This window comes from Dioscorea cayenensis, chromosome 8 (assembly GCF_009730915.1).
Source record: "Dioscorea cayenensis subsp. rotundata cultivar TDr96_F1 chromosome 8, TDr96_F1_v2_PseudoChromosome.rev07_lg8_w22 25.fasta, whole genome shotgun sequence".
NCBI lineage: Eukaryota > Viridiplantae > Streptophyta > Magnoliopsida > Dioscoreales > Dioscoreaceae > Dioscorea > Dioscorea cayenensis.
In genome coordinates, this window is record NC_052478.1 from 491,751 (window position 1) to 504,158 (window position 12,408).

Here is a 12,408-nt window from a genome sequence, read left to right on the forward strand (position 1 = left end):
CAGACGATCCGGGACGACCGTGTAAACATTGGACTCGTACCGCCCCTCTCTCTCCCAATATTATACATACATACATAAATATATATATATATATATATACGTATACCCACATATACAGAGATGATGCGGCCCTGACGGCCGGGTTTTTGTGATCTGATTCTTCTGCCACGATGAAGCCTGGTTTGAATCCAAAATTCAAAAAAAAAAAAATATTATGAAAAACATTATATGAGTGGATAAAAAATATGTTTTTTTTATATTTAAATATTCACAATAGAAAAAATTATAAACAATTGTCACATTTGTCAAATATATATATATATATATATATAATTATTTTATTAAAGTTTGGATGCTTTACTTCGTCATGAAGTAAATGAGTAAATGTGTGTAAATATAATAATTTTAATAGATAGTTTTAATAAAACTATTTTTCTAAAAAAATGTATCTTATTTAATTTATACAAATTTGAAATTTTAAATATATTTAAAATTCATGAGTGTGTGTGATTAAAAAACCCATATATAAGTATATACACTATAAAATAAAAAATAAAGATTAAAATTTTATTTATGAAAATAAATAATTCTAATTATACATGTCATATACCAGCCCAACCGAGAGACAGTAAGCTTTCTATTCTATACAAAATAATATTAATAATAATAATAATAATAATTAGGTGTAAATCTCTTTTATATTTTTTTAAAGAAATTTAAGAATTTGTGAAACCTATCCATGATGTGAACAAAATTAGCAAATAATTTAAGAATTTTTTCACAAAATATAAAATTATTATCAAATGTAAGTATTTCCATGGAATTATAACATTACCAATAGCTAAAAAATACTCCAAGAGAAAATTTAATAATATGATTTTTTTTTTTCAATTTTTATAAAAACAAATTGATATCCGAGAAACTACGCATAAAATTATTTCATATTCTTTAAACTTATTTTATGAGTAGATTGTTGTTTTATCTAACCCCCAATATGGTAACAATTGTATTTGTTTATTTAATGAATCAGCATCCCGTATTTTTTTATAAACATTAATAAATCACAAGCCCTCATCCAATGAGTTAGGAGGGATTTGACTGGTTGATTTTTTTTACTTATGAGAGAAAAAAAATAATAAAATACCATACAGCCATTGCAACAATCATGTTAAATGCCTCAAACAAGCAAAGAATTATAAAAAAAAAAAATTATAAATTCACATTAGATGGTCAAATAAACAATATGGAAATATATATGTCGCAATGTCGTTGACATGCTCCAGTAGCACCAACTACCATTCATGCAATATATATAAAATCAAAAATGAATTAATATCATATTTGGCAATTGCATAAAATCAAATGTGCTTTAACTTATGGATTATGGATAATTGGTGCACTATCAAACTCAATTGTTAAATATTGGCTTGATATTATTGGGATGAAGCCAAATCTTGATTTTTTTTTTAATCCAACGGTCTAGATTGTTTTATTGTTTATATAAGATTATGTTTGTTGGGTGTTGTGAAATAAAGAAAAAAGATAGAAAGATAAAGAGGGTGAGTTCTCTTGTATTTGGAGAGTGGAAAGAGTGAAGGTGCAGAGAAGAGCTCTTGTTCTTGCTTAATCTCATTAAAGCAATGCAAGACCCTTGTTTTTGAAGTAAAGCTAGTTCTTAGAGCTTGGTAATCCTCTTGTGACTTTATGCATAGTTCTTGTATTCTTGTTATTCCCCCATGATATAGTGAAGCATTGTTCTCTTGTGGATGTAGGCTTGTTCTTAGTAGAACCACGTTAAATTGGTGTCTCTTACATTATTATTCTTGTGATTGGTTGTATGTTATGCTTGCATTACCCATTCATTATGTAATTGCTAGCTATTGTGATATTGCACACCAAATATTCGACATATTGCCATATTAGTTCCACGTTTCCTCACACCCAACATCAACCTATTAACAATAAAAAGATATATAACATAATAACCCTATTTTTATTAAAAATAAAATATGTTGTTATTGTTACTAAAACATGGATAAACAATATTTTTTTAATAATAATATATATAAACAAAAATAAAGTAAGAACCCCAAATAATCCACCATTTGTGGAAGAAAGAACAACTAAACGTAACGGCAGGACTACCATTCTTTCCCAAGAGAGTCAAGCAGTATCCATGTCAACATTCAGCAACATAAGGATTGATTTATGTTGCAAAATTTTTAAAAAGTTTGTTTAATTATATTGTGATTATTATGTTTTTTTTTAACCTAGCAAATCATGTCATTTATCGCAAATTAGGCTGTATATATCTTATAACTGGCTGGCATAACCCAAAATAATAAATCAAGAAATACTATTGATTTGTTTTTGAAGCATTTGAGATTTTTCTTTATCTAACAGGATAAAATTAACTATGTTAGGGTGGAAGATATTATTTTTATTATTTTTTTAATAAAATAGATAAATCACTGATTTATTATAAAATAAAAATAAATATATATAAAAACTAAAATAAACGAACCAAAAAAGAAGCAAAAGATCATGATGGAAGATATTAATAAGAAAAACCGAAATTATGAGCAAGGTAAAAAAAAATAGATTAAAAAAAAAGGATAAACTACTTTAATTGTAAAAAAAAATCATACAACAATACTCTCCAACCCAATGACCAAATGGTCTATTGGTAAGGGGTCGTTTGGTTAGCGGTAATAATATATTACCACGTAACGAGATTACCGTGGTAATAAGATTGGGAATGTTATATTCCCAGGAATGTTGTGATAATTCATGATAACCATGTTTGGTTAGAAACTCATGTTACATAGTAATAAACTTGGTAATATTCTAAATTTCCCAAAATACCCTTGTGTCTACTATTTTATGCAAGTTTAAATTTAAAATAAAATAAAATTTTGGATAAAAATTAAATTTTTGAAACTAAACATATTCCAAAAATAATGTTATTTAAATTTAATTTTTTTTATCCAACAAATAAAGTATGAAAATTATTACATTTAAACAAATGACATATTTGTCCAAAAAATATTTCAGATTACCACCCACTTGGTAATCCAACATAGCCACCTATTTTGGTGGTAATGGGATTACCAAGTTTCTTGGTAATCTTCCAAGGTTAGTAATCACAGATTACCATTAATATTACCACCACCAATAATTCAAACATGGTAATGTGAAAAGATTACCACGTAACAGGTGGTAATGTTGTATATTACCGCCAACCAAACGGCCCCTGAGGGTCATCGATAGAGCTCTTTACCAAGTGGTGAGAGTTCGATCTCGGCTGAGGGCACATTTTTAAGAGATGTGAGTGGTGGTTGTGTGCGGGTGGTCTCAGCGCTCATGTGTGTGTGGCCCTCGCTCCACTTGCTCCACCGAGACTTGTGAGTGCCCCTGATGATTTAGCAGAGCTTTCAGGCTGTATGTTCCACTTGTTTAAAAAAAAAAAAAAGAGGAAAGATAGAAGAACAGACAATTATATTTATCTTATTTCAGAATCGAATATATATATATATATATATATATATATATATATATATATTTATTTATAAAAATTAATAAACCACACCTGTATTGAATGTAACACATATTTTAAATGATAATTGACAAGACATCCATCATAAACCTGTGTAACGATTGATATGGAAACTTGATTATAATTACCAAGAATTGAATGACTTGCATTGATTTGAGCATGAAGGATACGGGAAAGAGGAGGGAGAGTTCCCATCAATTTCATGTTGGTGCGAGGCAGGCCAGTTCCACTCCACCTACCCATTTGACGCAGGCAAGTATGCAATGAAGGAGTGCAGACTAAATTAGTTTTTTTTTTCTCTAATTGCAAGCGCGGTTTCCCTTCAAGCTCTAAGAACGAATGAGTTACTTGCAGCAACTGAAAAGTGGTCCTGTTGAGAAAATAAACAGAAACTGGAGAGTTTTCTTTGACTAGACTGAGGCTCTTGCGGTTGACTCGGATGTAAATATATATATATATATAGTCCCTGAAGGGCCTGAACCAGGAGGCATGCATGCGCGTATATATAGATTAAGTAATACAATGATGGTGAAAGAAACAGCTTGATATATATAAATATATATGGTCATAGCTAGCTCAACGACAAATTACAAGCGCTGGTGGCTGGTGCTCAATACCATCCACACGCATGCATCCACCAGGTAAAAAATTATCTACTGTAACTGGGTTGTGCCAGGCTGACACCTGGGTCTCAGCTTGTTATTTTTCAGAGCGGTGTTCAGGTCAAACACTTGTCACAACGCACGCAAGTGTGATTCTATGCGATCTAATAAAGTGTCATACCACACGGCCGAAATCGTTTGTTCATCAAAAGACTCATTTGACACGAACATCTAACATAATCAAGCCAAATCGTACTTATTAAAGGTCCGAGTGCAGGTATGAATTAAGTGGTCTTTCATGTCCTCAACACACTACTCTTTCGTTTTTTCTCCCCTTAATTATTCAGTACCAGCAAAGGAGGCACCCTTGATTCATCTGCTACCTTACGGGAGCAACAACGGAATGTTAATGGGTTGATCACTTGATTAACAGCACCATCTTCCAAGTCAAATAATTTGGTCCATTGTGTGATGAAAAAAAGAAGTCAAATTGATTGTAATCCGTCTAGAGGCAGATTCAAAGGATGGGTCGCTAAAGGACATGCAGGTACGTACGGTGAAGGACGACTTAATGCTTTTTACACAAGGTCACGCTCTACTCAAATACCTCGGCATGTGCACCTCTCTGCTCGGCTGCCTTGCCTCGGCCTGACATTGTCCCGGTACAGCCCCAGGTTGCTCTCTACCTTTCATTCTCGATATCCGGATCACACACCGTTCACACACCAGTGCCCCCCTGCTTCTGCTTCTGCTTCTATAGCATGGCCTCGCAGTGGCGGGTATGGCGTGGTGATCCCTCTTGGCCGATGCCATGTCATCAACCAAACAGAAAAAAGGGGGAATAAAATTAAAAAAAAAAAAAGTACAATGAAATCCCGGTGAAGTCTCCAGTATTTATGCTAATGTTTTCCAAATATATAGCTGCAACCCATGTTACTGTGCTATCTCTGGTCTGGACATGTGAAACAAGCATATGAATTGAGTACATGGCATGACAAGGACAAAATTTTGTCATTATTATTGTTGGTTTTGCATGAAGAATTTGTGAGATGTCGTTGGGATGTGATATGATCTTAATGAAGGAGGAGAACATCGGCAGCAAAATGATTTTATAAAATTCACAATCATCCACCATTTGGTGGGTTAGTTGCATAATTAGAGGCCTTGATACCTCCGAGAAGGCAGGCATAAAGTATTGCTTTCTGGAGAAGGGACAAGGGAGGGTGTGCGCCTTATATACTTTTTTAGTAATATAGTTCCAAAAAGCAAAATTTTTAAGTCTAATTTTTTTCCCCGATCTGATGAAGGTGGGGAATTGATCCCTAATTCTCTGCACCTTTTATTATGGCCTGGTAATATAATGGACGGCAACTAGTGCGAGCTAACCTTAACCTCACCACACTTGACATGTTGGCTAATTTCCACAAGGTGGTAAGTTTAATAGTAAAAAAATTCGATGTGATGACTTAATGTGTGTCACAACTGACGGATTAGATTAGATTGGATTGGATTCACACTTGAGAAGTGGACTGGAGGGGCATGGAGAAGTAATTAAGAAGGAAAGCAAGGGTGAAAGGAGTATTGGTAAGCAGATAAAGAAGACCCCTTGATCACGGAGGTAGGAGAGGCACTGCCGCGGTGGGCTCGTCATCTCTCTCAAACAGCTCGTCTTTCGAAGTCCCTCCTTCCATCTCTCTCTTTCTTTCTGTCTTCATTCACATGGGTCTCCCCTCTTTTTGATGCTCTCGCTCCCCAGACTCCAATGAGGCCCTCCTAAGTCCTAATTTAGAGGAGAGGAGACTAGGAGAGGCTCCGAGGGAAGGAGTTCACGAGATAAACCACCACCTTCCTCCTATTTTCCACACTTGATACTCCCCGGCTCCCAGTTCCCCAGTTCCCCAGTTCCCACCGCACGCGCGCGCACACACACACACGTAAGACAGAGTTTGATCAATGCGCAGGCCCTCCTCCGACCACCAGAGTTGATAAGCACGCGCGAATCTCACAAGTCACTGGAATGGCGTACAGGGGGCCAGTTATGGCGCCTCTGGAGGTCGAGAGGGGTGCGGAGGGGGAGAGATGGCGCCACTTCGACAGCTCCGTCAACGCTGTTTCTTTTGGCTTCGTGGCCACCGCCATCCTCATCTCCATGTTCCTCGTCATGGCCATCTTCGAGCGCTTTCTCCGCCCAGCTCCCTCTTTGCTCGACTCGCCTCATCGGCGGTTCCGAGGGCGCAGTTCCGATCTCAATGTTCAGCATCATCGGCCGGGACTTGCCGGCAAGCTTGATTTTCCATCCCCTAAGGTCGTTTTCCTTCTATCCTCTCACCCTTGGTGCTCCTATTTTTTTCTATGATAAATTTGCTTTCTTTCTTTTTCAATAAATTTAAAAGTTGCTTCTTTTTTTTTATGCTTGGGAATTTGGATCATGTGGCAAGTGCTTGCTTTTTAATTTTTAAAATGCAGCTATTGGATTTCCTGCGGTAACAGGAGCAACACTTCCTCCTTATTTATTTATTTTATATATGAGTGTGATTTTGGTTGTCTCCCCTGGGTGTGGTGGATTTCTTTTTATCAGATATTAGTTTGCTTGCCAGGACTAACAGTGATATATTTGATGTATAGCTATATACATATATATAGTTATATTCTTAGCATTAACATTCTAAAGATCACTGTGCTTTATACAAGTTAAAAGATTTTCCAATTCTCTTCCTTTGGGTGATCTTAGAGAACACTCAGCTGTCAGTCAGTTATTCATAATGGACATCATGGAATGTGAGAACATGCATACTCAATCACAAAGAATGGTTATATTGTTTTAACCTTTTTCTTTTGAAGTTTTGAAGTGTTTTGAACTTCTCACTAGGCTTTGTACTTTAGCGATTCAGAAGACAGTTTTCTCAGCTAGTGGACATCACTAAATCAGTTTTTCTGCTAAAGACAAAACAGTTGTCAAAATCCAATCTTGAAACTCCTTGTAGTGTTCCGATCAGAGAGCTGCAACCCCACGGGTACATGATTTCAAGATGGCTTTCCACGCATGGCAGGTGGAATGAAACTGGTGGTTCGCCTGTCCCGTGGATTGTAGGGCTGCTTCCTTTGGCTTTTAACCATGGACAATTTCCAGCTGGTCATATGGCCTGACCTCTCAGCCACAACTTTGCATCATCCACCCCTTTAGTTGTCTGCTGCTATTCTTTGCTTTTACATTCTGCATTGGATGCTATAGATAACACTCCTCTTTGTCTGCTGACTCCTACAAACAATGAGCAAAATGTTATTAGTGTCGCTTTTGGCTCATCTTCGTTAGCAAGAGCATGTGTCTATGTGATCCTTTGTCTCTTGTGTGTTAAGGGAATCTTTGTTGTGTCAATAGCTTTATGTTATGTCATTCTTTCTCTGAGATGAACAAGGATGGGTCTATGCCTTGTATGTTTCATAGGTGCTTGTTCAACCCATGGCTGACTCTGTAGTCGATGGCCCTACATCATTGAGCGATGTCCATTAGAGAACAACTTATCCCTTCAAATGTAGCTTAGTTCTACTATGGTATAAAAACGTTCCTAGCATCTCATGGTGGCTCACTTTCATAGGTAAAAAGGGTAGACTAGAACACTGGCATCCATATGTAAATCAAAATTTATGTCAGATAAAGATATGCTCTGCTTACTTTTTATCAATTGAATAGGAAGATAAATGATTATGTAACCATCTCTTAGCTCTGTAGCTTTTTTCTTCAAACTCTAATTACTCAAATTGAACCCAAAGTAGTTGATCCACTTGCCAGCTTTCAATGGTAAAGTTTGTTTTCGTAGGTTTGAAGAAATGGGCAGCTCACTTCTTAGAAACTTTAAAGATCACTGGGAGATTTGCTATGTTTATAATAGTTCCTGCGGTGTGATTTCAAATAAATGACTATTTCTTAATTTATCATAGAAAGCACCTCGTATGTTTTCCAATTAAACATTGGTAAATGCAGCAATAGAAGATGTGGTATTTATAAGGAGTGCAAGGATTATTATGGAGCATTGTAATAAGTACATTGTTCTTCATATAACCTTTTTATGGTAAAGGACTGTTGATTGTTCAATCTTTCCTGCTCTGAATTATTTCTGAATGGGTGCATCTTGAATCTCAATCTCCTTGACAATCTAACATCCCCAACTTATTCTTATTTCAATGGTTGTAACTCACTATGTGAAGGACAAAACTGTTATGTGAGGCAAGTTGACATACAAGTATATAACATTTGAATGATTAGGTTGGTGAAACCATGCATTGCAATTGCCTTGTGTTCTCTGTTGTGACTGATGACTTGTTTACAAATGCAGATGTCTCTGTATGCAAAAGGTGTTTCTGTGTTGATGCCAGGGCATGATTTTCCCACCTTCATTGCCCACCCTGCTCCTGCACCATGCCCTCCTGAGCGGATGCCATGGCCATCCCACCAAGCTATTCCAATTTGTGGTTCTACATCAAATCCGCAGGCTATATGACCCTCCCTGAATCCAAATGCACTCACGATTTGCACTACAGTTTTCATCAGCTGAGCACAAACTATTTAGTTGGTAAACCCTCAATTGCCCCTCTGATTGCGATTTTCTCCATGTCTGGATTCAAAGTTGTTTGGCTACAAACCAGACATTGATGTAATGTGTATAGCTCTAGGCTCCTTTGGTGTAGTAATTTCTGCTGCCCCTGTTCCTGTTAGGATCATCAGTGTGGTAGTTTGTTGGAAGACATTACCAATCATCTTTTCTTGCATTCTGCATCTACTTGGATGTTTTGAAACATGCTGGTCAAGGTGTCCTTGTGTTTCAATCTGTCCGGGTGAGTTCTTGTAAAAAATTTTCAACACGAATCAATTTGGTCCCCCTCTTTCTGAATGTCTTTTTGTCCAGTTTTTAGTGGCTATTGCTCTCGTTGAAATTAATATTCTGAAGGTAGCTTGGGAAGCTGCTTCCTGGGATTTGGGATTGGTATGCCAACACCTAATTGTAACCAGTTTCACTCTTAGGGAGCTGTTCAGAACTGCTACGCCTGGGCTTTTGGCTTCGGCCTTGAGTGGTGATTTGTGATGGTGAGGACCCAGAGCAGCTCCTCGTCTCCCTTTCCCTTGAAAGAGAGGTGGACCCAAGGCAGACGCAGGGGATTCTGTCCGTGTGGTGCTCTCGCTCTCTGCTTTTCGCTTTTCTAGAACCACAGGGACACCCTAGCGTTACTACTTGTCGCGTTCCCTCGTTTATTTCAACTTGCAATTCCACCTGAACCTGGGGATTATAGAAACACAAACGCCCGCGCTCCTCTCATGAACAGTCTGCTACAGCACCCTGCTCAAGTTTACAATTCAATACCTATATATCACTCCAACATGTCTTTCCTTTGCATAAAAAAAATCAGTAAAAGCTAGTTATTTATATTTTATATAGCTAGTTAGTTGATTCTTCTTGGCCAAAGCTTACAGCCTTACATGCAGAAAGTATAAATTAAAATTAGTAAGATTAATAACCACAAAGTAGAGAAGGGATGCTACATAACATCCCGGCAGCTCGGCGTCTAAAATGGCCGACAAAACACAGTCTCCGCCCCCACGCAACTAAAATTTCAAGAGAGAATGAAAGAAAGAAAAGAGGTTGATCAAAGGAAGATGAAGCACTCTAGGGACACAAGTGGGTTCTCCAGCGACTCCTTCGCCTCCAAACCTCCTCTGCCGTGCACTTCTTGCGCCCTTCTCGGTGGCACCCGCCGTGGTGACGTCCTCGGCGCCGACAAGCTTCGGCATTGCGGCCCACTAGCCCGCTGCTTCGCTGCTGGGGACACCGACCTCCTCCCTGACCTCTCCCCAAGGTCCCTGCTCCTCGGGCCCGTCTCCCTCGCCGACATGGTCCGCCCGTCCGCCCTCCTCAACATTCCTCCCTCAACGCATCTCTCTCTCTTGCACGAGAGCTCCCCGGAGAAGGAGCGCTTCTTCTGGACCTTCGCCGGGGAGCGGGATCTCGGCCTCTGCTCTCTGGCGTCGACCTCATCGCCTCGTTTCTTTGTGGTGGTCGTCTGGACGGAGAAGTTCTCGCTGACGCTATCGTTCTCTGATCTCTCGTCGGGGGCGTTGGTTGGCCCGTGAGCGGCGTCCTCAGGGAACGGCTTCGTCCCTTGTTGGTCCTTGACCCTGGGCTTAGGGGTCTCGGAAAGGACCTCCTTGACAGTCTCCACCTCGGGTTCCGGCGGCGGATCTCGTCCCGGGAGGTGGGGTTCGTGCGAGTTCCGGACCTTCGGGTTCTCTCGGAAAGAGGAATCCTTGGCCTGGCGCTGGTGCCGTATGCTCAAGCAGCAGCCCATCTTTGGAAACGTAGTCGTTTCCTCAATCCCTCTTATTATTCTATCACACCAAAATACTGGTATTTAATATTTATTACCAACACGCACGCCAAAATGTGGTCTCCAGTCCACTCTTATAGAGATTGTATATATATATATATATCTATTTTTTTTTTTTCCATTTATCATAAAAAAAAACCCTTCTCTCTTCTCTCACAGTATATATCGCATTCATTGTTCATTGCATGCTATGTTCGCGGTCGGTCACGTGCTTGCTAGCGGTAGATGGATGACAAGGCCCTGGGCCTGGAGTCGGGTTCTGATTCTGGGCTCTTGCCTTTTTCGAGGTCCATCACCGTCCATTGCTTTGTATCATGTTACATACTTACATGTATGTTATGTAGGACGGGTGATGTTTCCACATCCGCAGATATCGTTTCATATAATATCATACCAGTATTAAATATTAATAGTACTAGTAGCAATAGTAGTTGTAAGAGTGTGAAGGCGTGCAGTCAACGCATGATGCCTGTTCTACGTGGTGATGAGATTACTACCGGTATTATTATTATTATTATTATTATTATTATTATTATTATATCAACAAGACAACAACCATGGTTTAGTTGGATCCTGATCACTGAATGAACAGCTGCAGCAGCGAATGGGATTGGAGAATCATGGGCAGACATTAATTAAACCAATTTACAGACGGCTGTTCAACACCTTAACGGACCGCTGGATTCAAAAAGGGTGAGAGGAGGCGAGGGGTGGGATATAAATGAGGCACATGATTCAGTTGGAATGCCAACTTTTAGATTCCTTGGTCCCTTGCAATTTATCTGTGACCCAAAAGAGTGAAAAAAAAATAAAGGAAAAAAAGAAAAAGAAAAAGGGAAAAAAAAAGGGCCATAAAAGTTGGGCAGTGCAAGGTAATGGCGGGCATCTACCGTCAAGCTCAGGCATTTAATCTGATGATTGCTATTGGATCTGTGATGACAATCAGAAACATATGGTGGAGTTTGGTGGGTGATTCAATGAGATTGGGAAATAGTGCAGGACGCACGGCATGAATGGGCAATGTGATTGGGTGACATTTGTTAACACTTACAGCAGAATGAATTTGGCAAGTGGGAGAGATCTGGAGAGAGGTTGCAGCAATTATCTTATCATTTATGAACCGCTTTGTTTCTTCACGTCATGTGAACCTCTGGGGAGAAACATGCCATTTTGTTCCATTCTCCACTGACCAGGTCACCCGACCTCAACTGCACTCTTTTGTTTTGGGCTTTATCTATTGAATCCAGCTCAACCACTTGTGGGCACACAATCATACTCCTACAGGCTTAGCCCAGTTTCTCTGCTCATGATATATAAATAATTGAATGTGTATTTTAAAACTCCAAAACAATCTTACAGATAGTTAAAGACTGAATGACCAAGAAGGATATTCAAATAATGCATGGTATAATGGAACACTTATGTTGGTAATTTGTATAATAGTAGGGCCACTTTAAGGGATAAAACTAGCTTAGGCATTATGGAGTTCATCTCATTTGCTTCATTGCTTGGTCAATGGACACCTTGCCATGGGAGTATCCCATGATATATGAACTGTAGCTGTTCATGATGTTTTAAGAAATAATTAACAAAGTTAAGTGGGGTTAATGAGAAAGGAGGGACCATTCTGGAATCTTATTCAACAAATACCACACATCACCACCATCTTCACCATTTTCTCAGCAATAATTTGCTTTCACATCATTTTCCATGCTATATTCAGTGAAGCAATTTGAATTGTGCCGAAGACCAAACTCAATTAACCGAACTACTGACCATTTTTACAATAAAAAAACAATAGTTTATTTTCTTTTAAAATAAAATGTTGAAAATTTGGTTTTTTTTTTTTTTTAATAAATTAAACAAACCACA

The 12,408-nt window shown here is 38.4% G+C and overlaps 2 protein-coding genes across 2 annotated transcripts; one reads left to right on the forward strand and one right to left on the reverse strand.

The window, feature by feature from the left end:
• Window positions 1-5,679: 5,679 nt before the first annotated feature.
• On the forward strand, window positions 5,680-9,585 carry LOC120267909. Its single transcript, XM_039275585.1, has 2 exons — window positions 5,680-6,463; window positions 8,493-9,585. The coding sequence occupies exons 1-2, from the start codon at window positions 6,176-6,178 to the stop codon at window positions 8,655-8,657; spliced, it is 453 nt and encodes a 150-aa protein (XP_039131519.1). The 5' UTR covers window positions 5,680-6,175; the 3' UTR covers window positions 8,658-9,585.
• A 76-nt stretch (window positions 9,586-9,661) lies between these two features.
• LOC120267611 (translation initiation factor IF-2) lies at window positions 9,662-10,600 on the reverse strand. The gene has a single exon (XM_039275287.1). The coding sequence runs from the start codon at window positions 10,495-10,497 to the stop codon at window positions 9,799-9,801; it is 699 nt and encodes a 232-aa protein (XP_039131221.1). The 5' UTR covers window positions 10,498-10,600; the 3' UTR covers window positions 9,662-9,798.
• Between the last annotated feature and the right edge of the window lie 1,808 nt (window positions 10,601-12,408).

Excerpts from the sequence above, each read along its gene's own strand:
- LOC120267611 (XM_039275287.1), bottom strand. The coding sequence starts at position 10,497 with ATGGGCTGCTGCTTGAGCATACGGCACCAGCGCCAGGCCAAGGATTCC.
- LOC120267909 (XM_039275585.1), top strand. The coding sequence starts at position 6,176 with ATGGCGTACAGGGGGCCAGTTATGGCGCCTCTGGAGGTCGAGAGGGGT. Across the intron at positions 6,464-8,492 it reads TTGATTTTCCATCCCCTAAG|ATGTCTCTGTATGCAAAAGG; the intron begins GTCGTTTTCCTT and ends TTACAAATGCAG.